We start from the raw sequence: 27,247 nt of genomic DNA on the forward strand, positions 1-27,247 counted from the left end.
TGCTTCCATCTGTGCCCTTGGCCATTAAGGACCCCCCCGGCCCCCCACCCCCGCAACGGCCAGCCTGTCACTCAGGAGTTTTGGGGGCAGGGCGAAGGCACACCTCTCTGAGCTTGTTTCCACACACCTAAAGAGCTAAGGGCACATGGTCATCCTCGCCTGCAGAATTCAAGGAACACGAGAAAATGCGCAGGAAAACTGTAACATGCAGAGGGTTATCCAAATGTAAACCGTCTTGGACACAGCACACAAGGCGACCTACAAAGCACATGTAGTTCCCTTCCTCCAGGGGCTGGCACCGCTTGTCCTACCTCCCCTCCCGCTGGGACGATAGGGGGCGGGACCACTTGACCCCGCCCCCGGGAGAGGCCCCGCCCCTCTTGCGCCTGCGCCGTGAGTATCGACGGCCTCGAGCTTCTAGGCGGGAGGTAAGGGGCTGAGGGGCGGCCTCCTCCGGGGGCGCTGGGCTGCGACGTGGCAGCGCCGGCCGGGGTGCGGACGTCCGTGAGAGGCGCCAGGCAGCAAGCCCGGCTTTGGGTCGGTGCGAGCGGCGCGTCCAGAAGTGGCCGAGCCTCCCAGGTTTCAGTTTTGGAGCAGCTTGTCCCAGCGGGCGCGGGGAGGACGGGACCCCGCGGTGCCAAGGCCTCCGGGGTCGCTCTGTAGAGACGCTCCGGGCCCTGGGTCGTCGGGTCGCCAGCTCAGCCGCGCCGCTGGGGGCGGTCGGTGTGGCCCGGGGGCGCCCTGGTGACGCCGAGGGGGACGACGCGACGCCGGTGCCCAGGCGGGACGCGGAGAGGCCGCAGCTGCGGGGTCCGGGCCTGCACTCTACAGTCAACACTCCTTGCGCCACCCACAAGCCCAAGGGGACGAGTTACTTTGAGGGAAGGTGTTGTGGGCTATCTGGAACATTTTTTAGGAAAGGGGCTCTTTGGCTTATAAGTAAGTCTCCAGTAACCTACGTCACATTTGAGTACTTTTTCTTCTTCGGGACCCTGAGTATCATGGTACCCATCCCATTTTAGTTGTAAGTACCAGGAGATGAAGTTTGTAAAGCACTTGACGCCTCCCACTGCACATGTGTGCGCCTGGAAAATGATCGCCATTCTGGCTTCTAAATGTCCTTTCTGTCATGAAACAGCAATTCTTAAACATGCACAAATACAAACACAAAACAGAAACTGTGGAGTAATTTACAATTATTGATAGTTTGCACAAGTAGCTGGGAGGTGGTGGTACATGCCTTTAATCCCAGCACTCCCGAAGCAAAGGCAGGGCGCTCTCCGGGAGTTCAAGGCCAGCCTGATCTACAGAGCGAGTTCCAGGACAGCCATGGTTACCCAGAGATACCCTGTCTTGAAAAACAAAACAAAACAACAGAGGAGAGAGACACAGAGACAGAGAGATCCCACAAGTAGTACAGAAGACTACAGCTTCCCTTGTGTTAGCATTTTACATACCATACAGTCACTGAGAGCAGGAGATTAATATTAGATTTAACTGGGTCTCCTGTGATAGCATTCTTTTTCTTAGAGTACTTTCTGTGTTCTACAATGGGATCTAAGACCCAGCCTCACTCTATCTACATGGCACCATCACCTTTTCCAATCTTGGACTGTCTGGTGACTTTTATGCTTTTGAAGAGCCAGGAGTCTTGGTAGTGCCTTTCAAGTGGGAATTTGGCTATAGTTTGTTGTGATTAGATTGTTGCATTTTTGTTCGGAATACCACAAAATATAAGTACCCTTTTCAGTTTATGCCGCCATGGATCCTCGGTTCGGGACCTGCTGCTTGTGGTGTCAACCTTAATCACTTAGTTAAACTTGGTGTCTGGGGGATTCTCCACAGCAATTACTATTCTAGTAATTTTCCAAGTACTATTACGTTGGTACCGTGGCTCCCTTCAATTTCCCTCCTTCCTTCATTAGAATTATTCTCTAAGAAGGAGCTGTACGTTCTTCCTATTTCTTTATCTGTATTCAGTTCTTTGTGTTAAACTCCTATGATTGCCGGGCAGTAGTGGTGCACACCTTTAATCCCAGCATTTGGCAGGCAGAAGCAGGCAGATCTCTTGAGTTCAAAGCCAGCCTGGTCTACAGAGCTGGGTTCCAGGGCAGCCAGAGACCCTGTCTTAGAAAAACCCAAACCCAAACAAAATCTCATATGATTATTTTTCTGTTATTATGCACTTAATATATCAAATTGTTCTCACTTTGACCAGTGGGAGGTCTTGTGTTGTCCTTTTTTTCCTGTACCCCTGTGTTCTCCCTGCCCCAGTCCTGGAATCGACCACTTCTCCAAGGACTCCCGGTTTCCTTCTCTCATGTGTTGCTTGCTGCCCTCTGTCTTTCAGGATGGTGTTAGATACCAACAGCTGTGGTCCAGGGGTGCTCACTGCTATTAGGGTGCCATTGCTTTCGGAGCCTCACAAAGGACAGCAATATGTGCATGTATACACCCATGTATGCAAGATCAGTATTTATGTATCTGTTTGTATAGATTTAAAAAATAAAAGTGCAGAATGGTATCTCTGTCTTCATACCACCAGGTTCATCCTGGTATTGGCTCCTGCTTGTTCTCTAACAGTGAGAACTGACTCACTTTCTGGGAAATGTTTCTTTATTTGTTCAGTCCTAGTATGGGCAGACAGTAATTCCAGGATATCTAAAATACACTACTGAGAGATGAAGTTGGAATTTTCTTTGAGCTGCCAACCAGCCTCCAGATAAAGACATGGAAACTTATTATTAATTATTACTGCTTGGCCTTTGGGTAGGCTTGTCCCACTAGCTCTTTTAACTTAATTTAACCTGTTTCTATTCATATACGTTTTGCTTTGGGGCTTTTTAATCTTTCTTTCATTCTGTATGTCCTACTTTCTTGCTTCCTCTGTATCTGTCTGTCTGGCCCCTGGGTCTCTTTTTCTTTCTTCCCCCAGCCTAAATTCCTCCTCCTACTTACTTTCCCTACCTGGAAGTCCTGCCTACACCTCCTCTCTTGCTATTGGCCATTCAGCTTTTTATTAAACCACTCAGGTGCCTTAGGCAGGCAGGGAAAAACAGCAACACATCTTTATATAATTAAACAGATACAACACATCTTTACATAGTTAAACAAATGTTCTGCAACAGAGAGAAAACACAGTCCATCTGTTTTAATCTTTAGCCTTACAATGTTTGGCAAAACGACTATGTTCTGGGCTTTGGTCGCTTCTTTCCCCACTTAGTGCCAAGGTAATGCAGCCTTATTTTTGATAGCTTATTTTTTGTTTTACATTTCTCCTACATTTTCTAGTTTTTTAATTTTTATGTAGTAGCATTTACTCTTTAGTGCATACAGTTCCATTGGTTTTGACAGTGCAAATAGCTGTATATCACCTCACCATGACGGAATAAATTCTATCACAAATAATTTATATACTTTTTTAAACCATTAAAATAATATAACAACTTCACAGAAGTTTGGGAACTTAGGCATTTTGTATATTTTTGGACATTTTTACAGGTGTGAGATCTTTTATCTTTTTTTAGTTTAGTGTTTTAATCATGTAACGTGTTCCATCTTTATGAGTAAAAAAATAAAAAGTGCTGGAATATACTTTCAGTCAGTATTTAAACACACTTGTACACCACATTCTGACATTGAACTGGGATCTTCCTATAACATGACAAATGTGAACTATTCCATGATGTGAATGCCATACTAGACAATATTTTGTTATGATAACATTGTGCCTGCAATCATTTGAATGCTATGCTCTCAGATACAATATATAACTATATATTACAATTTTGTAAAAATAGAAAATGATAGAGGAAAATATTTTAAATTCTAGTTAGAAGGAGACTGAACTTCTGTAGAAAAGTCTCTTGAGACACCATTTTTTCCCCACTAATCAGACCTTTGGTTAGAATATGGAGAAGTGCTTCTGGTGGAATGTAAACCATAAGAACCTTTTATGGCACATTTGGCAATGTGTATATTTTTAAAACTTAAAAGTGTGTCTGCTTAATATTTCTATTTTTAGTTATCTGTGTTAAATAATCATGGGTGGTAGTATAGATTAATGTATAAGGAAAGTAATCACAATTCGCTTATAATAGTGGAAAATTGAGATCAACTTAAATAGCATACAATGGATGATTTTATGGAACATTCACAGTGTAATTCTATGCTACTAAAAGTAAGTATACAATAGAAATATTTACATGGTAACATTTTCCATATACTTGATCATGTTATTCAAATAAATCCAACATTCATTTATCCATTGAGTCCAGTAATAGGTTACTATGTTTATTCTATCCTTTTATTTTCTTTATTGTTAAAATGTGGTTTTTTACACTCCTTTGCAGTGTTTTGAGGGGGAGAAGGGTGAATTCAATAAATGTTTATTGACCACATTACCTACCAAATACCTTAACAGACTCTCGGGATCCTGAGGTGTACCAAAAAGAAAAGTTCATGAACACACACACACACACACACACACACACACACACACACACATACTTTCTCTCTGTCTCATCTCTTTTCCTCCCTCTCCTTTTAGTAGTCCTTTTAATGAGCAGTTTATTAAATTCAGTCTTGCAGTATGAAAATAATTATTTTGACTTTACCATAAATGATAATTTGCCTGGGTATGTAACAACTCCCTAGTACTTTGAAGACATTCCTATCTTTTGATACATTGCTTTGATGAAAAGTTGGCTGCATTTGTTGTTTTCATCTATCTGTTATCTCTAGTTTGCTTTTTAAGATTTTTTTTCTTTGTCCTTGATGCTCTGCAGTTTCCTATCATGTGCTTAGGTGAGTTTGTTTTTATTTATACTAGCAGGGCTATGTGCTTTTTCAACTTGAAATCTTCTGCCTTAATTCTCAGAATATTTTCTTTGAATAATTTCTGTTGGTTGTTTCTGTATTCTTTTCTATTTGTTACTCAGCTTGTGAATTTATGTTCTTTATCTCCTCATTTATATTCATCTTTTCATCTTCCGAGTTCTGATAGCTTCCATTCACTAGTCCTCTCTCTTCAGCATAGAGTTTTGTTTTTTTTTTTTTTACTTGCCTTATGTTCCAATTGGCCTGTTAACTCTTTTGTAACAAGAATCCACTCCTTTCAAACAGACTTTGAAAAGTCTGGTTCTTCATTTATGTCTTTGTATATTTAAGAATAGACTTGACATTTCTTTTCTTTTTGATCACTTTCTCATTCCTAGCCCCTGTGTTATTTTCTGTTTTTGTTTGTTTGTTTTTCTTGAGTCTCTCTTCACACTCTACTTCTCCACGTGTCTCTAGTTCCTGTCTGCTCTGAGGTTCAGTTTTAACTCTTTTCTTGGTGCCTGTACATTTTCCTTGGGAGCTTTTTGTATTAGGCATAAGAACCAAGTTCTTAGCTATGGGTAGTGGAAGTCATTTTTTTTTTTTTTTTTTTGGTTTTTCAAGACAGGGTTTCTCTGTGTAGCTTTGCGCCTTTCCTGGAACTCGCTTTGGAGACTAGGCTGGCCTTGAACTCACAGAGATCCGCCTGGCTCTGCCTCCCGAGTGCTGGGATTAAAGGCGTGCGCCACCACTGCCCGGCGGAAGTCATTTTTTATAGCCTTTGCTTCAAGATTTCAACTGTAGAAGAAAGGAGAAAAACAGAAGTTGTTTAAAGCAGTTCTTAATGTTTGGGGGCATTAGATCTCTTTGAGAATCTGAAAACAGTGATCTTAAAGAGTCAGGGTCTCACAGAATCAATACGTGAATGTGTATCTATATGAGCCCTGGACTAGGAAGCCATTAACCCAACAGGATTATATGTTCAACTTTTATTATTGTTGGGCTGTGGCCTAAAGAGGTGGCATCAAGGCATGATATATGTTGTTAGTGTTCAAGCTTGGCTAAGCATTTGTGTAAAATCTGTTAGAAGTTCAAATTTATAAAATTGATGTAAGTAAAATTTGTCTAGTTAAAGCCAGTGTGGGGTTCTGGAGCATGCTCACTTCCAGCTCCTACCTCTCCTGTCTTGTCCCCAAAAGCATATGCTGGGACTTTTTATATGGCTATAGAATCCTGGTGATACAGGGAAAAAAAAACAAAAAACAAAAAACCACAACCATATATCTACAGGGAATCTGGTTCTTAAAAAAAAAACTTAAGTTCATTTATTTATTTGTGTATGTCATTTGTGTGCTACAGTGTGCATGTGGAGGTCAGAGGGAGTCAGTTCTCTCCCATGGAGGAACTGGGGATCGAACTCAGGTTGTATCTTGGCAGCAAGTGCCTTTACCCACTGAGCCATTTTCTGGCCTTGCAAACATGCTTCTTATTGGAGTTCTATTGCCGGTCATTTAGCAGACATTGCTGATCACCTTCTTTAAAAAGGAAGAGATGAGGGCCTTCAACGAAAGGAGTTCTGTACTCTGCAGTGTACTTGGATTACATTACATTACATTACATTATGATGATGTTGGAAGTGGAGTTTGATATAAGTAGAAACATTGAGTGAAAATTTTCTTGCAGTTTTGCTATTTGGCAATTCTTTTGAAAGATGGCTTGTCAGTATCCAAAGTATATTAGGAAGTCCTTGTTTTTAGTGGTGTTTACATACAAATGTAAACAAATGTTAACATTGCAAAAGATCCTAGGAGAGAGCCATCAAAATGTAAAGAATAGGTACTTAAGGTTGAGCAGATCATTGATAGTTTTATTTTATTCTGTTCACTTTTGTATTTTCTTTAAACTTTTTGATTGCATTTTTATTTAGAGTGTGTGTGCCCATGTAGACACATGCACCATATTAGTTAGAGAAGTCAATTCTTTTCCTCTACTGGGTGGGTCCCAAGTATTGAACTCAGGTCTTCAAACTTGGTGGTAAGCTCTTTTACCCACTGGGCCATCTCATGGGCCCCCACTTATATTTTCTGAACATTCTAGAGTAGCTTGGGAGGTAAAGGCTCGAGGATCAGGGTTTCCAGACCAGCCTAGAGTTACATGTCCTAGAGTTCCTGTCCTGCCTGTGCTATGAAAATAAAACAGTTTGAAAAGTATTGGTGTAATTATTAAGGCCACTCCACATAGTTAAAAGGAGATTTATTTAATGGCGTAACTTACAAATTAAGGGATAGGTAGGTCGCGGGGTCTGAGGAAGGTGTATTGCAGTCCAGCGGTGTTCTTTGGAGCTCTGCTTGGTCCACCTCCACCATCCAGGGTCCCGGAACGGAGAGAGCGCTCCCTGATCCAGATCTCGGGTCCCCAGGTGCCTTGCTTGGCCCCACCTTGTAGGTGTGACAGTTGCCGAAGTCTCAATGGGGGTTGGAACTTCCAGATCAAAGCTGGAATGGCTACCAACTACAGAAAAGTATTTGAGAATGACTAGATACTACTTTAATAAAAATAATATTTTAATATATATCATTTCATAGAAAAACCAAGCCATTCAAGTTCAATTTTGGGTTTAGTATATATTTGGAGTAAAGAGTAATTACATATTTGTTGATTTTTTTTTATTTAAAAAAAATTTATATGAGTGTTTGCCTGTACGTATGTCTGTGTACCATGTGTACAGTGCCAGAGGAGGCCAGAAAATGGTATCAGAACTAGAACTGGAGTTAGAGGTGGTTGTGAGCCATCATGTGGGTGCTAGGAACCAAACCCGAGTCCTCTGGAATAGCAGCCAGTGCTTTTAACTGATGAGCTATCTCTCCAGCCCTGCATTCCTTATTTCTAAAAAGAACAGAACCTGTTGTAAAAGCATTCTTAAACGTTCCTTTTTAGGTGTTTCTGCATGAGAGAAGAGCAGCTACAGTGGAAGAGGCTTAACAGGCTTTAGGATGTCTGAAGATGAAGAAAAGGTGAAGTTACGCCGCCTTGAACCAGCTATCCAGAAATTCACGAAGATAGTGATCCCGACAGACCTGGAGAGGTTAAGAAAACACCAGATAAACATTGAGAAGGTGAGGTTCATTTCCATTGCAGAAGCAGGTACCTGCATGGATTCTTACTTGCTGTCTGTGATTTCAGCTGAGCAGAGAACCTGAGACTTCCTAAGACACCCCCACTTCACTGATACAGCAGCATTCACTTTTTAAGCTGGTCTCATGTTCTACAAATGTAATGCTCATATATTCTCTTTATTATGTCAAGGAAGGGTGGTAGGAGTAGAGTTTATACCTTTTTAATTTACATGTGGAGGTTTTAGGTAGTTAGTAATTAAATTCAAACTGTTTGATAGTGCCCCATAATGGGAAGGTGGGAGCTGTGGCTGATGGAGCTGCCTTAATCTCATTCACCCCATGGCAAGTGTTTTGAACTTGCGCCTATCAGTAACTTCTGTCCTCTTCATGTAAAGATGTAAATAATTGTGTAATGGAAGGGAATTTCCTTTCTTCACTGCTTCTCTTTGACAAAGGCCCCAGATTGAGAAGTACTGCCAAGGAGGGTTGGGGAAGCAGGCAGAGGGTAGATGAGCTGCTCAGAGACCATCATAGACCCTGCCGTGGACAGGCTGTGATGTGGGGCTTGTGACAATTACTGCAGCCTCAGGTTTACTGAGAACTGAGCTCTGACTTGGAAAGGTGGGTCGTCTTCTGCTTTAAGCATTTAAGCATCTATTTCTCTTTTTTAATTTTAGGATTAGGGTGGACTCTGTGGTCAATAAGCCTTTCAATATAAGCTCTATTCACTAAAAATACCAATTTGTTTTCTCCTACCAATTTTTCTAGTATTTAAGTGCTTTTGAAAAAACACAGAAACTGATTTCTAAGATGTCTGCAATGGAAATTTCTTGGAGGGCTTTTTTAGAATTCAGGATTAATATTTTTTTCATCCCTTAATTCCTCTTCTTTACATATAAGCCATAAGTGATAGCTATAGCCTGTAAGGATGCAGAAAGAATTGTCTGGTAAACTGGTTATCTTGGAATGGAAGCATGTGAAAGGATTCCATGCTTTGCTCATGGGACAGAGAAATATATCAAATCTTCTACCTAGAGTTGAGCAATGCAAAGTAAACAGTTCTGTTTCTATATTGTTACAGCATTAAAAATGTGTAAAAGATTTGATAAGATGTGCTTCAAAGTCCTGAGCTATACCAATTTCTCCATTACAAAGATGATAAGAATTAGGTAGATGAATCAATTCTGAAAGGTAGAAGCAAGAGGTGTGTGGACTATTAAAGCCATTTCCCTGTTATTGTCCTACTTTACCTTTGAGATTGAACACGTCTTTCTTATTTTGTGTGAAAATGTCTGCTTTCATTGCTCAAGCCTCGCTACATGTGTGTGCTGTCCTATCGGTGGGAAGTGAGACCCCTGCAGCAGGGTGGGGGAAGGGAATGGGTCCATTACTGATTGGATTAGTTGTGCCAGGTGTCGGAAGAGAATTATCTTGGAGTTAGTGCCATTGATTCTGCTCTGCCTGAACATGTTTCTTTTAGCATTTTAACTTACTATGAAACCTTCAGACATTATCAGATAATTATAATGGACAAACAGATGATAATATCTAAAGCTAAGAAGGCAAACTCATATTGATTTATGCTTTTAAAAAATATACTTGAACATTTCACTGTCTGTAGGGTTTCTAGATTAATTATGAAAATACATCTTTGTCTATACAGGATTGACTAGCATATTTGGATGGCTAGGCTGTGACATGTAAACATATTTAAAGACTATAGAGCTCACTCTGTGCAGGACAGTTAACTAAAGTTAGGCTCCAGGTGTCTTATAGTGCCTCACTTTCAAAAAGGGATATTCTTCTTGAGGAAAAGGTGTAGAAAGATACAATATTTATTATTCTGGCCATCAGTCATCCAATATGAATTTAAAAGAAAAAAGCCAGACTGGAGGGAAATTGAAGGTAAGCCTTTAGCAGTGATTCTGCGGCAGTGAGAACAAAGAGAGTAGTGTGCTGTGGACACCTGGGCCATGTTCCGTAGGCTTCAGCTGTGCACTCTTACACATGATAATGGTTGTGAACATGTGATCCTGAAGCTGGAAGCCTTAGCATTCAGCGTTCTTAGCCAGTGTGTCATAGGTATAGCACGGTAAATAGGAGCTACAAGATAGCCAACTTGGACCACAATTTTCTTTGTTTCATATTGTTGGGGTCTAAGAAGAAACTTACTGTGAGGGATGTACACACAGGATTTATATGAATTATTGTATGGCTAAAAAGCAGGTGAGAAAACCCCCAAATGGCTTATCAGATAAGGTGGAGCTTGTTTGTCTTAGCTTTGCCTCCATCTCATCTCTCAGGGTAATGGAAGCCATCCATTACCTGCAGGCATGCTCCGTCCTACCCAGCTTCATTTTCCTCCTAATGATCTTGTTAGCACTGTTCTATTTTGAAGATGAATTCCTCAGTAAAGAAGGCAGAGGAGGTATGGCCCTGAGTAATTTTACTTTCTGTCTTACATCTGTTAATGACATGCACCCCATCATTTGCCTCCATTCAAGCTTTGTTCTTTGTTCAAATACCAGCTCTGGTACTTCCTGTGAAGTGTGCTCTGATTGATGTCATCACCTTATATTTAAACATGTTATCTTGACACAACCCTGTGAAGTAGACCTTAACATTTACAGACTGAACATCCACGTTTTAACCCCAGTATACCTGTTAGAGTTATTTTATTAGAGGTGATACTGTAGCAGGGATGAAGTGGGGTTTGTGGGGAGCTAAAAGGGGTGAGTATACTATAACATTATGTGACCATCCATCTGACCTAAGAGAAGGAAAATGAGCAAGGAAGATGACAGGCTCACTATCACTTGGAGCTGGTCCAGGCTGCTTGGGAACACCATCTCATCTTTGCCTTTGTTAGGCTTGGAGCCCAGGCTCCCCAGCTTCTCTAGTTGGCCCCTGCAGAGAGGGCTACCTTCTGTGGTCATGGGGCAGGGCAGTTGCTTGTGGGGAGGTGATGTGGTAACTACGTGTGGCTTATGTAAGCCTCCCACTAGTCCTGCTTTTCTCTCCACCACACTTTTTAACTGGTCTCCTGCACCTAGTATTTCTGAACATCTAGCCTGCCTGTGGCCTCTGTGCCTCCCTCCCGTCCAGCCACTTCTACAGGCCCAGATTGTTGTTCTCTCTGATCTGCTGTACCCACTGCAATGTGGCTATAGTCTTCCCAGCTTCCAAAGTTTGGTTAAAAGTTCTTGTCTGTTGGTGTCTTCTGTTGTGTTCTCATTGCTCTTGTGAATTTTTACCTCTTAACATTCTTTATTGTCCTTTTGTGGGATGTTGGAAAAGAGCAGAAATGAATATTTGTGTTCAATCTGCCAGGTTTAATGAGAAACAAGATTATTTATTATAGGAAATAAATATTAGCTTTCCTTAAGTATTTATTGGTGTTTTGTATTTGCTGTTTCTTAGATTGTTAGCCTTGAATGATATGTAAAAATAGATTTTCAATTCTCAAGAAGTTTGCAGTTCAGTTAAGGAAACAAGATAGAAAATAATTGAAGAATGATCAGAGGCAGCATAGACTATGTGTGAAATGGGTGACATGGACTAGACAGTCAGTTTGCAGCTGGAACCCAGCAGTACCAAATGAAAGAAGCAGGCTGACTTAGTACTTATGTATTTGTTCATATTTGTTTGTTTGTTAATTTGTTATTCCGGTATAGCCCCCTCCCCATCCTGTGACTATCTCCTTTATCAAACTCAGACGATGGTGAATGATACTGGGTCTGATGAATGTGCTGATTCAGCTCTTGCCCATGTTTGGTTATCAAGGAGCAATAGGCACATCTTGCAGTTCTGGCCAGTAAGCCTTGACCAAAAGCCTGGTAGGAATTTGGACCTCTACTTAAAAAAAGATACACATGTAAGGAAACAGACCCCTTTTTTCTAGTGGTCTGGTTATGTCTTCCTGTTGTATCTGGAACTATAACCAGCCCTACTGCATTCGGAGACAAATTTGAGGGCTTTGTTGACAGTGCAGAAGGCAGAACCTGGCACTTGATAACCTTGTAAGTTCCTATATTAAACCACCTGGGATGATTGCCACACTCCTGGTTGCTTTCTGTGTGACGTAGAGAGTGTGTTTGTTGTTGGAATCACTTTAAAGTTTGTGTTTCTGTATTTAGCAACCTGAAGCATAATGCTGTAGTTCTGCCTTAATTCACTTGCCTGTCCTGCTGTGTGGATAGACAAAGACCATCTCCCGTGGAAACTGGCTGCTTAGAGACGCTTGCCAGTGGCCCAAACTTAACTACAAGTTTAAAGGTTGCTTCTAGAGGTTTTCACACATATTACATCACCCTGCTCTTTACCCCTCTCACCAAATGTTTGGGATAATTGCTTTTCACAGTATATCCTAATTTCATACAAAATTGAATAGTAAGCAGTAGCAAACTTAATTATTTTATTCTTTTTCTTTTTATTATTTAAGAAAAATTTTAAGCCAAGCGGTGGTGGCACACGCCTTTAATCCCAGCACTTGGGAGGCAGAGGCAGGTGGATCTCTGTAAGTTCAAGGCCAGCCTGGTCTACAAAGCGAATTCCAGGAAAGGCGCAAAGTTACACAGAGAAACCCTGTCTCAAAAAACCAAAAAAAAAAAAAAAAAAGAATTTTTTAAAATTCATTTAACATACCAACCATAGATCCATCTCTCATCCCTCCTCCTGCTTCCCCCCACATCCTTTCCCACCCCAACCCACCCCCCCCATCCCCTTGTCCAAAAGGGTAAGGCTTCCCATGGGGAGTCAGCAAAGCCTGGTACATTCAGTTGAGGCAGGACCAAGCCCCTCCCCCCTGCATCAAGACCAAGCAAGGCATCCCACCATAGGTAATGGGCTTCAAAAAGCCAGCTCATATACCAGGGATAGATCCTGATCCCACTGCCAGGGGGCCTCTCAAACAGACCAAGCTACACAACTGGCTTCCGTATGCAGAGGGCCTAGTCGGGTCCCATATAAGCTCCACAGCTGTTGGTCTAAAGTTGGCGAGTTCCCATGATCTTGGTTCAGTTGTCTCTGTAGATTTCCCTATCATGATCTTGACCCCTCTTGCTCATAGAATTTCTTTTCCCTCTCTTTGACTGGAATCCTGGAGCTCGATCTGTTGCTTGGCTGTGGATCTCTGCATCTGCTTCCATCAGTTACTGGATGAAGGCTCTATGATGACAGTTAGGATATTCACCAATCTGATTACAGGGGTAGGCCAGTTCAGGCATCCTATCCACTATTGCTAGTAGTCTAAAGTGGGGTCATCCTTGTGGATTCCTAGGAATTTCCCTTGCACCAGGTTTCTCCCTAACCCCATAATGTCTCCCTCTATCAAGATATCTCTTTCATTGCTCTCCTACTCTGTCCCTCCCCCAGCTTGACCATCGCATCTTCTCCCATCCTCTCCCCTCTATTGCCCCCACTTGCCCCCAGTTTACTCATGGAGATCTCATCTGTTTCCCCTTCCCAAGGCAATGCATGTGTCCCTCTTAGGGTCCTCCTTGTTAGCTAGGTTCTCTGGAGCTGTGGGTTGTAGTCTAGTTATTCTTTGCTTTACATCTAGTATCCACTTATGAGTGAGTACATACTATGTTTGTCTTTCTGAGTCTGGGTTACCTCACTTAGGATTGTATTTTCTAGTTCCATCCATTTGCCTGCAAATTTCATGATGTCATTGTTTTTTACAGCTGACCAATACTCCTTTGTGTAAGTGTACCACATATTCTTTATCCATTCTTCAGTTGAGGGGCATCTAGGTTGTTTCCAGGTTATAGCTATTACGAATAATGCTGCTATGAACATAGTTGAGCAAGCGTTCTTGTGGTATGATTGAACATGCCTTGGATATATGCCCAAGAGTGGTATCATTGAGTCTTGAGGTAGATTGATTCCTAATTTTCTGAGAAGTCTGATTCCCACCAGCAGTGGAGGAGTGTTCCCCTAACTCCACTTCCTCTCCAACATAAGCTGTCCTCAGTGTTTTTAATCTTAGCCATTCTGACAGGTGTAAGATGGTATCTCAGAGTTGTATTGATTTGCATTTCCCTGATGACTAAGCATGTTGAGCAATTCCTTAAATGTCTTTTGGCCATTTGAGATTCTTATGTTGAGAATTCTCTCTTTATTTTTCTTCTTTAATAAGAGATAATGCCATTGAGACAGTAATCTCTTCAGTAGTCTCTTTGATAAGTGGACAAAATAATGACAGTAGTAGCAAAGGCTGCTGCTTTCCTTTGTTGAGAGTTATATTACAGTTTTTGTATGTTATAGCATTTAGTCATGCAGTAGCTTTACAGGTCAAGTATTGTTGTTTGTTTTGTTTTTAGGTTTTTTTTCAGAGTTATTAATTTATTTATGCGTGTGTGTGGACATACATGGCACAGGGGGATGTGGAGGTCAGAGGTCAGCCTTCAGAATCATTCCTCTTCCTTCTTTGGTATGGCTCCTAGGGACTAAACTCAGGTCTTGGGCTTAGGGGCAAGCACCTTTACCTGCTCAGCCATCTCACCAGCCCTTGTTTTGCTCTTTGAGACAAGGTCTCACTATGTAGCCCCAGCTGGCCTTGACATATGACCTTCCTTTCCTAGCTTCCTAGTGCTGGGATTACAGGCCTGCACATCACACTTTACTTTTCGTCACTTCGTAGAGGGAGAGAGACATTTTGAGCAGTTGAGCTGCATGCTTGGAGGTTGCTATGTTAGTACATGTGTCTAACTTGTATGTACTTGAGAGTGTGCATGGAATGAATGAATGAATGCAGAATCTAACACTTGTCCTCTCCGGATACCACTTCTTATTGCTCACTCTGTAATTCCTGTGACCTGGTGGCTACGGAGCCAGATAGTGCTGTTCCAGTTTCTCTTGTCAGCTCCAGTGCAGAGCCTTATATGCGCATTACTGTAGTTCTCACCAAGTGCAGCTGTGATCTTTCAGCTATGTTAACTCTTCTTTGTTTATGTCACCTGTGAATTTGACAGTTGAAGTCATCAGTGAGACTGCTGGACAGGAAGGGACAGGACCTCCAGCTCCTTAAGTTCTCACATGCCATCTCTCTACTAATCAAGTAAAGACTTCCCCCAAGATTTACATTAATATTTATAGCCCAAGTCGTTTATATATATATATATTCTTTGTGAAAATTAGGTCAATATTTGCAAATATTAGGAATTTTTCCAGTTTTTCATAAATAAACAGAAGTGTTTGCAAGGTTTCTTAGTTCACTCAGATATCATTTTCTTGTGCCTGTTGATTTGAATTCATTTGAAGTGAGTAGGTTCACTCTTTCTTGTTTTTTTTTCTTTTCTTTTTTTGGGGGAAAGTGGTTGGATTTGCCGATGACAGGACATAGAGCCTCTTAAATGCTAGGCAAGCTCTGCATCTCTGGGCTGTATCCCTAAATCTGTTGCTTTTGTTGTTGAGATGGTGTCTCCATATGTTACCCAAACTGGTTCTGAACTTTTGGCTCAGGTAATCCTCCTGCCTCAGCTACCTGGTTAGCTGAGATTGCAGGCATGCTCATTCATAGCCAACTTAATTTCCTCCTAATGATCTTGTCAGTGCTTTTCTACTTTGAAGGTGAAGTCCTCAGTAAAGAAGGGGGACGAAGGCACTGAACAGTTCTGCTTTCTGTCTTACATCTGTTAATGGCATGCACTTCACCATCTGCTGCCATTCAAGCTTGGTGTTTTGTTCAGACCCCAGCTCAGGTACTTTCGGATGCTCTGACTGATGCCATCACCTCAGATAGAAATGCCCCATCTTAACACAGTGCTATGGAGGAGACCTTAACCTTTACAGACTTAACATACATGTTTTATTGTTTGGAACACAGCTGCAAATGTCTGCGTTCCCAGACATTTATGATGGTGAAATTATAATTGCATACGATCATAGTAAAGAGAGAGATATTACATGATGGGACTGGAGAGATAGCTCAGTAAATAAAGTGTTTGTCAAACAAGCATGAAGACCAGAGTTTGGGTCCCCAGTAGCCACATAAGAGTTAAGCAGGTGTGGTGGTCTGCTTGTAATCTTAGAACTTGAGGAGGCAGAGATGGGGTTTCCAGGAGTTTAGTTAGGGTTTCTATTGCTATATAAAGACCATGACCAAAAGCAAGTGGGAGGAAAGGGCTTACTTTATCTTACAATTCTAGGTCATAGTCCATCACTGAGGAGGTTGAGACAGGAACTCAAGCAGGCAGGAACTGAAGCAGAGGCCATGGAAGAGTGCTGCTTACCGGCTGACTCTGCCTGCTTTCTTAAAATACCCAGGACCACCAGCCCAGAGGGAACACCACCCGCAATGGGCAAGCTCTCCCACATCAGTCACTAATTATGAAAATGTTCTATAGTTGCCTGCAGTCTGACCTTATGGTCATATGGAGGCATTTTTTTTTTTCATTTGAGATCCCTTCTGTCAGATGACTCCAGCTTGTGTCACGCTGACATAAAAACTATATCAGGTGTGGTGGTCTGCTTGCAAACCAGGGCAAGCTGGCTAGTTAGACTAGTTAAGTCAGCAAGCTCCAGGTTCAGCTAGAGACCCTGACTTAATAAGTGGAGAATAACTGAGGTAGACACACAAATCACAACAATAACTGATGTTAATATCTGGCCTCTACACACTCTGTGCACATACATTCACATCTCCTGACATGTGCACTCACACAAAGGTAAGCACATATGTACAACATACACACACACAAACATGTATGAAAAACATCCTATGCACAAGGTGGATGTGCAAAAGTGGAGTATGTAATTAGTGAGTTAGCCTACCCAGGCCTTCGGCATAGGCACTGCCCATCAATAATTTCTAGTATATTAGATTTAGAACATTCCTGTTGTCCTTCATGTTTGTTCCTGTCTTTGTATTTTTAATATTTGGTAGTCAAGGTGAGGCAGTTACCCTTATCTGTACTCTGGAGTAGATGTTATCTTCATTATGTAAGTAATCCTCACTTTATGGCCCTTAGCCACTGGTCCGTCTGCTAATACTGTGTAGCTTTTCTACAGATGATGTAGCATTTTCTGTGAAGTCAGTCATGGCAGCTATGAAGACAGTTCTCTTTCTTTCTGATCTTTTCTACCTGTCCCCCTCTGCCTCCTCCTCTGCAGCTCTCTCCCTGCCTCCTTTCCTTCCTTCATTCCTTCCTTTCTCTTTGTTTTACCCTAGCGTGCTGACTAGAGTTTTTAGTGTGTTAGTGACTAGGACTAGTAAGATCAGATCTTCACCTTCTTTCCAGTCTTAGAGAAGGGTCCTTCTCCACTAATATGATGTAATCTGTGTGGCTTACTTTTTAGCAGCTGCCTGTGGTTCAGAATATACATACTTGTGTGTGTGTGTGTGTGTGTGTGTGTGTGTGTGTATGTGTGTGTGTGTGTGCAGGCACATGTGCCATGTTGGCATGTGGAGGTCAGAGGACAACTTGTGGGAGTTGGTCCTGGAGATGGAACTCAAGTAGTTAGGCTTGGCACCCATCTGCTGAACCATCTTGCCAGCCTAAGAGTTTAGAAATAATGAAAAAGTTGATATTTATCTGTGTATTTACCATTTGTCTATACACTTGATTCCTTTGTGGAGAGTCGGAGTTCTGTCTGGTCCCATCAGCATTTCTCACAGTGTCTGTGCACTGGTGACAGATGTCAGCTGCTGTGTATGTGTGCAGATGCTTCTCCTTCACTTCCCTGGTGGGAGTTGTAGTTGAGCTGTGTCTCCTCTCTGTGACCTGCACATTGTTCCAGTGTGTTCTGGCTGGTTTATCAGAGACTTCTATCACTCTTGTCTTCCTTCCTCTGCACCGCAAGCATCTTTTTCTTTCTTCCTGCTTTTGGGATTTATTGCTTTTTAAAAATTTTTTATCGTAGTTTTTAACATTTAACATCACTATTAACAAACACTTAAAATTCTACGTATGTAGTAAGGATGTATAAGGAATGCTGTTCATCTTTCAGCTTCTTTTATGTCCTCATTCACTATGTTTCCTTTCTCCAGAGAGTTTGTAGACAGACAAAGACAACCCTTTCTTTTGATTTAAAAAAAAAATAATAATTTGGTCTGATACTATTTTGTGTTATTGTTTACCATCATTTCTAAATTTTTAAAATGTAATATTGAAAACCTTCAGAAAGTTAATTACAAAAATCACTGCTTTCCCTGCCTGTTATGTTTGAGTAGAGCAGTAAAGGTTTTTGTGGTAACTGGACATGGTCTCATGACGGGAAACTCATCACTTTCCCCATTTTTTGTTTTTTGTTAATAGTATCAACGGTGCAGAATTTGGGACAAGTTGCATGAAGAGCACATCAATGCAGGGCGCACTGTTCAGGTAAGGCTGTTGTGTGTGGCAAATCAGTAGAAAAAGACAGTCTTGAGAAAATTTTGCTAAAATAATTCAGGATGATATAAGCCTTTATCTAAAATGCTCGTTTCAAGATGTATGAGATGAGACAAGTGTAAACAGAGTCCATTCCCGTTTCACACGCTCCTGAGGCAATGGCAGGATTTTTAGTGCACCCATGTTTGGGCTCCATCTCATGAGGTCAGCTGTGGCATTCTACCGCTAGAAAGTGACAGGTTTGAGATGTTTAGGACTTGTAGGCTTTGAAGTAGGGGGTGCTCAGTTTACTAATTCCTAGCTGACCTCTTTTGTATATTTGTTACTGTTTTACCAGCTGAGCCACATTTCATGTTGCATAGTTTTCCTTCAGGAATAATAGATTAACTTATATTTTCACAATTAATACATTGTCCAAAAACCTTACAAAATTCACAGTATTTCACAAGTTGTATTAATTAATTGGTCGGTTGACATAATGCTACTTGTAGTTTTAACCTTTTTTTAAAAAAGTTTTTCACATATGCCTTGTGCAAATATTTCTTAATTGTTGTGTGTGTTCTTCATGTGTGTTATGTAGCTGTACTTGTAAGACACCAACATCTATAATTTGAGAGTTATAGAATTCTACCTATGAAATGTATTATCCATATTTAGTTATTTACTTTAAAAATAAGTTCTAATTATTTTAAACTCACTTTTAAAAATAGTATTATGTTCAGGGCCTGTGAGATGGTTCGTCAGGTAGAGGCACTGGCCACCAAGCCTGACAGCCCAGGTTCCATCCCCAGGACCCACGTGGTGGAAGGAGAGAACTGACTCCAGCTGGTTGTCCTCTGACCTCCACGTGTATGCCGTGGCACTCAGGCACACCCACACTAAATAAGTAAGAAAATGTATATCTTGAAAAGATACAATCATTAATTTAAAAAAAAAGAACAATACAGTAGAGGCAGAACCCCCACAGTTCTCTATCTTTAAGACCTATTTGGAAGAATCCATTGTGAGGGCTTTGGCTCCTTTCCATGGTACCTTGTTATTACTGACTAGCCCATGTATCTGTGTGGTTTAGACATTATCTCTTCACCCTGCCATGTGGGTGGAGCTCTAGCCTCACACTTAGCTCTCCTGTCTCCCTTCTCCTTTATAATTGCACATAGACAGTCCCTTGGTTCAGCCAGCACTCAGTACCTCATTATTTTGATTAAAAGGACTTATTTTCTGCCAAGTCAAATATAGTGAAATACAGTCCAGCCCTTTATTTATTTTTTGAAGTTAATAACAACCTTATTTTTAATTTCCTAGCTTTCTCTCAGTGTATTTTTGAGTTGTGTTAAAATGTTCCACATGTCTTATATTGCTGTCGATGATATTTTCATGTGTTTAGATATATGTGTCCCATTCTTTATTTTGGAAGTTCTTTTTTTGGTTTTTTTTTTTTTTTTTTTTTTTTTTTTTTTTTTTTTTTTTTTTTTTTTTTTTCAGGACAGGGTTTCTCTGTGTAGCTTTGCTCCTTTCCTGGAACTCACTTGGTAGCCCAGGCTGGCCTCGAACTCACAGAGATCCTCCTGGCTCTGCCTCCCGAGTGCTGGGATTAAAGGCGTGCGCCACCACCGCCCGGCCTATTTTGGAAGTTCTATCCCAAGCCCTTCATCCCTCAGTCCCAGTGTGGACTCTGTCTGATGCATAGCTGGGAACTTCCCTGGTATGTTTCTATGCAAGAGCTGGGAGTTTTCATGGATATTTGGTTTTCCTCCGTATTTCCTCCACTGTTTTGTTGGTTAGCACCCAGAGGTAAAGGATTAAGTAACTATGTGTCAAAAACCCTCACTGTAGATTCACCAGGTGTAGAATTCCCTTTGGAATTGGTTTTCAAGAGTGAGTGCTTTCCAGCTCTCTGTGTAATTCTTTCAAAATCTGAATCACCTGATTCCCCAGACTTTGCAATGGACTTTTTTCCTCCTTGGGACCTTTTGTACTCTGTTTATCTCTACCTAGTACTCTGAAATTTTAATAATGTGTTTTGTGTTGTATCTTATCATTTCCATCTCAAAATTCATTTTCATTAGTTCTGTGAAATTTTATTTATTTATTTGTATTTTGAGACAGGATCTCACTCATGCACAGATTGGCCAGGAACTCACTGTGTAGCCCTGGGTGTCCTCAAACTTATGGCAGTCCTCTTGAAAGCCTCGCAAGTGCAGGGATTGGATGCAAGTGCTACCATACCCAGCTCTAATTTACTCTCCTTCATCCTCCCTCCCTCCCACCCTCTCTCTCATCTCTCTGTCTCCCTCTCCCTGCCTCTCTTCCTCCCTCTCCTCCCCCTCCCTCCCTCCCCCCTCCCCCCCCTTTTAATTTGAAGATATTTCGTTATGGGAGCTGGGGAGTTGGCTCAGTAGGTAAAATGACCACTCTGCAAGTATGAGAACCCGAGTTCAGGTCCCCAGCACATGTAAAAAGTCAGGTATGGAGTGCATATGTAACCTTAGTGAAGACAGGCAGATCTTTGGAACCTGCTGTCCAGCCAGTCTAGATACTCAGTGGGCTCCAGATTCAGTGAGAGACCCTGTCTCAGAAAATAAGGTAGAGAGGAATAGAGGAAGACACCCAACAGATGCTGACCTCTACTCCACACTAAGGGTTACACATACATGTACAAATTGTATACACTCTAGTTTACTGTAAGGGTCAGTAAACTGACTCCCAGACTGTACCTGGCCTGACAGCTGTCTGTTCATTTGTTTGTCTGTTTGCTATTTTATATTACAAATGCAGAGTTGAATAGTTGCAACAGAGATGATATGGCTTGCAGAGTCTAAGCTGTGTACTACCTGGCCCTACAAAAAGGGTTGCCAGTCTCTGTTTCACTGAATGGTGGAACTCAGATTGCATGGCTCAGTGGTTAAAAATGAGCCTAAGAACCGGGTTTCAGTCCCCAGAACCCATATCAAAAGCTAGACACCATAGTACATGTCCATGATTCCAGCATTCCTACAGCAAAATGGGAAGCAGAGACAGATGAGTCCTCCAGAAGATTCTGGGCTTTCTAGTCAGAATTCAGTGTATCAGTGAATAGAAAGACCTTGCAAAACAGTGCAAGGCAAGAACCGACACCAGAGGTTGTTCTTTACCTTACACACAAGCACATATACACAAATTAAATATGTTCAGCATGTATTTAAATTAGTATAGCTGCAATATAGTGAAAATTGAGATTGTATGAAATGAATGAATGCAAGATGTCCCTAGAAAAGGTTCCAGAAGTGCAAGGAATAGCCATTAGTAGCTGCAAATAAGAAGATGGAGAAAAGCAGATTGGTTTGAGATTGAGATGGAAGTACAATTTGTTTGTACAAGATGGTAACTAGATTATAGGCTTAAGGAAGAAGTGGCACTTGCCTCTTCCTAGATCCCATGTGCTGGTGCCATCAAGATTTAGTGTAGGTCCAGTGGTCCTGAGCGTGTTAATGTTAATGAGATTATTATGACCTGGGCTTCTTACCATCTTGACTGTTTAATGTTCCACTAATAATCACATGATTTGATTGAGATATTGACTGTGTCAGAGAATTTGCGTACTGATTTTTAAAATCATGTTGACATTATTGGCCTCCATCTGGCATAAAAGATTTATGTGTGCCATTGAAGTAATGAGATCAAACTTGTTAAATTCATGTGTTTCCTTACTTTATTCATTTCTGCACTGGATTTAGTGTATAGGCTTGTTCATGGCTAGTTTGTGATAAAAAACATTTTTTTTTTATTTTGGAGAAACAAGTTACAGGTTTTCCAGATTTATCAGAATTAGGTTTCTGTAAAACCTTCCTTTTTTCACTTTGATTTCATCTTTTGAGACAAAGGACTTCCTATGTGATCTAATTTTCCAACCTTTTCTTTTATGTTTTATGCTTTTGGTACCTCATACAAGTAATTTTCTCCATACTTATATGATGATAAACAAGATTTTGTTTCAAACTACTTCATTAGTTTTATTTTTGAGATACAATGTTATATAGCTCAGATTGGCCTTAAACAAATTATAGAGTTGAGGATGGCCCCAAAATCTTGATCATCCTATCTCTGTCCCCTGAGCCCTAGTATTAACAGGTGTACACTACTATACAGGATACCAATTAATTTGTTCTTAAGTACCTTACAGCACGTGTGCATGCGTGCGTGCGTGCGTGCGTGCGTGCATGCGTGCGTGTGTGTGTGTGTGTGTAGAAGTGTTCAATGCTGACTTTCTTTTAATTAGGCTTTCTAAATTTTTGGTCAATGTACATATGTAGTTAGTTTTCATAAATAGATTTTTATAGCCAATTACTTTTAAATTCTTATAATTTCTAATAATTTTTTGTAATCCCTTTGGATATTTTCTTTTTCTAGTTCAACTTTTTGAGACTCATTTTTCTTTTCTTCTCTTACAGTATCACCATATTTTCAGATTCCTATTTTATTTTGATTTCTTGATTTTTTTTAAATCTGGCTTACTGACCACTTGAGTTGCTTAAAAATAAACTTGTTCAGCCAGGTGGTGATTGCACACACCTGTAATCCCAGTACTTGGGAAGCAGGGGCAGGCAGATCTCTGAGTTTGAGGCCAGCCTGGTCTACAAATTGAGTTTCAGGACAGTTAGGGCTACACAGAGAAATTTGACTTGAAAAGCAAAAAAAAAAAAAAAAAAAAGCTTGTTCAAATATATATCCTTTTAAAATTGCCACTTAGGGCCAGAGAGACGGCTCAGTGGGCAAAAGCATTTGCCACCAAGCCTGACAGCCTGAATGATACTTGTAATCTGCATGGCTGAATGAGAGAACTAATTGCCAGAAGTGATCGTTTTGACTGCATATGTATGCGCGCGCGCACACACACACACACACACACTCTTAAAATAAAAACAATTTAAACACTGTATAAAACAAAACATCTCCTTCTGTAAAAGAATTCTTTTATTTAAATTTTTTCATACAGTATATTTTGACCTTATTGCTTCTCTTCCCTCAACTCTTTCCCAAATTTTTCTCAGTGATACTTTCTTATAGAAAACTGGTTTTCCCTTTGCCAGCAGGTATCAATTGCAAATTGATTCTTGGCTAAGGGTGGGACCTGTGTTCACTTCTCTTCTGTTTTTATTTCTATTTTTCTGGATATAAAATGTCATTATACTATATTCAAATTATAAATTAATAGCTTGAATCATATGAGACAGTTTGCTTTATACAAGTTACATACAATTTCTGAACTTGAGTTTCCTCAAGTTAACATAATGGTCCCTAACTCTGGGGATGATTGTAATATTGTCAGTCATATGTGCCAAGAACCTACACAGCCCATGTAATAACAGCAGATATTCAGTAAGTTAGTTTTAAATGGGTTATAGAATCACATTACTTTCATCCACTCTTCTGACTCATCCTATAAAAGTGTAAAATGAATATTTTGGGTGTGGATGTGTGTGCAGGCCAGAGATCAGTGTCAGGTGTCTTCCTCAGTCGCCTTATTTTTTGAGACTGAGTCTTTCACTGAACCTGGAGCCTGCCTATTTGGCTAGACTGTCTAGCCAGTGAGCTTCAGGGATCCTTCTGTCTCTGCCTCCTCAGTGCTGGATCTCTGGCATGTGCCACTGTGCCTGGCTTTTTTATGTGGCTGCTGGGGATCTGAACTCATCTCCTCATGCTTACATAACAAGCATGCCAACTGAGCAATCTCCCTAGCCCTATAATAAATATTTTGAAAAACAGTGTCTCTTGTCTCCCCTATAAATCTTAACACACAGTGGAAACACTGATTGCTACCAGAGGTTATGAAAAGTATCTCTCAGTTTCTGCCTTGAGGGGTCCTGGCTGAGTGACAGTGCCAACGGTCAGTCCAGTATCTGTTTAGAGATTTAAAGCTTCGAGAAGAGTTAATGAAAGTTAGTATTTGAGTAGTTGTGAAATGTGTTATTAAAATTATCTATCTGGATTCTGGATAGTGGGTAATTTTTTTTTTTTTTAGATAAAAGAAACCGGAAGAGCAGAGACGTTTAGTGCTTGTCTAAAATATAGTTTTTAAAGGAATTTGAGAATCTTGGTGTTTGAAGTACTTAGTGGCAGTGTTAGGAGTCCAGGTCTCAGTGCTCTAGTGGCTTAGTTACATGCTGTGGGAGGCTTGCTCCCACCTTATAAAGGGTTCCTATGAGGAGGAGAGAGGAATAAGAAATATTAGATAGAATGGTAGGCCTAGCCGACAAGAGGAAAGAAACATAGGATAGCTTTGGGAGGACCTGGATCGATACCCAGTGGCCCCTTCTGTCTCTTATAGAGGGCTTTTTATAACAATGCCAAGGGGCAGGTCAAAAGACCTTCCCCTTGCTAGATCAAAGCCCATTGCACAGCTAAGTGCAGACCCTTCCACATACCTGGTAATCACACACATGGTCAAGTCATCCCCTTATGCAGCCCCGCTGGATAAAGCAAGCTCAGATCTCACTGAGAAACCTCTGTGGGCTCCCACAAGATGCAATAGTATGGTGGTTCTCAATCTGTGGGTCATGACCCTTCCAAGGGGTTACCTAAAAAACATTTGCATATCAGATTCATAACATTAGCAAATACATTAAGATTCATTTTATATATATATATATATAAAATTAAGATACATTAAGATTCATAGCAGTAGCAAAATTACAGTTATGAAATAGCATTGAAAATAATCTAATGGTTGGGGGTCACCACAGCATGAGGAACTGTATTAAGGGGTCACAGCATTAGGAAAGTTGAGAACCACTGCCATATTGAGAATCAATTCCCATGTTTAGTCATATTTTCTTTATAATCTCTTACTATTATCTCAAATGGATAGGCATTGAAGTATGGCCCTTAACACATAATAGTAGATGCTCATTAAATACTTGAATAAATGAACTAAGTCCCTTTTTTCCCTTTGACATTTTAGTATCCTTGCCTGCTCCCCCAACCTCATGCTGAAAATTGAATCTAGAGTGCTATGCAAGCTAGACAAATGTTCTTCTGTGATCTATGCCCTTAGTTGTGATTTTCAATCTTCTTAATACTTGGTTATTAGTTTAAAATATATTTACACATTATTTTTAGTACTGGTTGATACTAAAACATAGGAAACATCATACTATCAATAACCTTTATGAGGTAAACAGTACAAATAAAGAATAGTCCAGATTTATTTTAATTAAATAGTTATGACTCTGGTGCCCTTAGCAGCAAATCATACTATGTCTAGAATATGTTTGCTGTGGTATTTAAATGTTTACCAGTGGACTTGTGCTTGTGTTTGTAAAGAAATCTGATTAATTATTACGATACCAAATGTTTTCTGCTGTACACAATTTGCTCTCAAAATTGCATGTTATAAAAACATATTAGGAATCCTAAACCAATATTTAATGAAGGCAAATATATGCATAGCCACTCATCTTTTAATCATCAAATACATAATTAGCCATTTTTTCAGAATTCTCAATTAACTTAGAATAATTGCTTTTTACAATTATCATCCATATAGAGAAGTATGTATTTGACTATATCTTAGGCTTTAGACAGGAATTTGGAGATATTTCTGAACAAAGTGGGAAAAGAGACTAGTTATTAAATTTAGTTATTAATCAGAATAAGTGAGGATATGTTCTTATTTGAAAGTTTGGGCATAGTTTACAGTTTATAAATTTGTATCTTGCAAAATGTGTTAAATACTGAGTTGATAAACTTACCTTTTTAAAGCTTGCTGCCCTTACGGTTCCATTGTTCTAAGTTGTGGATATTTTTGTAGTTTTATTATTGTTATTATAAGATGGGGTCTCCTGCACAAGCTGGCCTGGAGCTTTCTATGTGGGTGAGAATGACCACGAATTCCTGATCCTCCTGTCTCCACCTCTGAGTACTGGGATTACAAGAACACTCACCACACTGGTTTAATGCCATGCTGCTCTTTAACCAGGACTTTGTGTGGGCTAACCCTTCCTGTAGTTTCAGGGTTTAGCATTCCTCTTCTGGTCTGACTATTAGAAGAACAGAAATATTTTATCATCTACCATTTCTTCAGTGTTACTGTAGATACTGGAAAGAGCTATATGCAAAAGAAAAGAAAATTCTTCTTCTGTACATCTTGTGTTTGGTGTAGTGGCATGGGGAAAGTGCTGTGGGATGTTCTGTATGGCAAATGTGTTGCTAATTAGTCAATAAATAAAACACTGATTGGCCATTGGCTAGGCAGGAAGTATAGGTGGGACAAGGAGAAGAATAAAGCTGGGAAGTGGAAGGCTGAGTCAGAGAGACACTGCCAGCCGCCATGATGACAAACAGCATGTGAAGATGCCGGTAAGCCACGAGCCATGTGGCAAGGTATAGATTTATAGAAATGGATTAATTTAAGCTGTAAGAACAGTTAGCAAGAAGCCTGCCATGGCCATACAGTTTGTAAGCAATATAAGTCTCGGTGTTTACTTGGTCAGGTCTGAGTGGCTGTGGGACTAGCAGGTGAGAGAGATTTGCCCTGACTGTGGGCCAGGCAGGAAAACTCAAGCTACAGGAAAGAATCAAGAGATTTTGTTTTTATACATTTTTAAATTTTATTCTTTTTTGGTTCTGGAGACTGAACCCAGGGCCTTATACGTGCCATACAAGTACTCTACTACAAAGCTGTATCCCCAGCCCAAAGTGTTTATTTTTTTATTTTTATTTATTTATTTTTTTTGAGACAGGGTTTCTCTGTGTAGCTTTGCGCCTTTCCTGGAACTCACTTGGTAGCCCAGGCTGGCCTCGAACTCACAGAGGTCTGCCTGGCTCTGCCTCCCGAGTGCTGGGATTAAAGGCGTGCGCCACCACCGCCCGGCCAAAGTGTTTATTTTTAACAACATAGAACTGTCCATATTTGGGGAGGATTTTTTTCAGTAAATTTCTTTTTATAAGTATGGGTGTTTTGTCTGCATGTATGTCTGTGCACCCTATGTACTCTGTGCC

The 27,247-nt window shown here is 40.6% G+C and overlaps 1 protein-coding gene across 4 annotated transcripts in view; it reads left to right on the plus strand.

Annotated features, from left to right (window-relative positions):
- Positions 1 to 359: 359 nt before the first annotated feature.
- The window catches only part of Stx17 (syntaxin 17), a 57,637-nt gene continuing 30,749 nt past the window's right edge, over positions 360 to 27,247 (plus strand). The window contains exons 1-3 of one of the 4 annotated variants that reach the window (XM_059254327.1): positions 360 to 428; positions 7,756 to 7,934; positions 18,194 to 18,259. In XM_059254327.1, the coding sequence (XP_059110310.1) occupies positions 7,812 to 7,934; positions 18,194 to 18,259 (189 nt within the window). In that variant the 5' untranslated portion in view covers positions 360 to 428; positions 7,756 to 7,811. Of the gene's footprint in view, positions 580 to 1,205; positions 1,655 to 7,755; positions 7,935 to 18,193; positions 18,260 to 27,247 lie in introns of those variants that run through there. The other 3 variants (XM_059254329.1, XM_059254326.1, XM_059254330.1) reach the window with 3 other exon arrangements.

Source organism: Peromyscus eremicus, chromosome 2, assembly GCF_949786415.1.
Source record: "Peromyscus eremicus chromosome 2, PerEre_H2_v1, whole genome shotgun sequence".
Lineage (NCBI taxonomy): Eukaryota > Metazoa > Chordata > Mammalia > Rodentia > Cricetidae > Peromyscus > Peromyscus eremicus.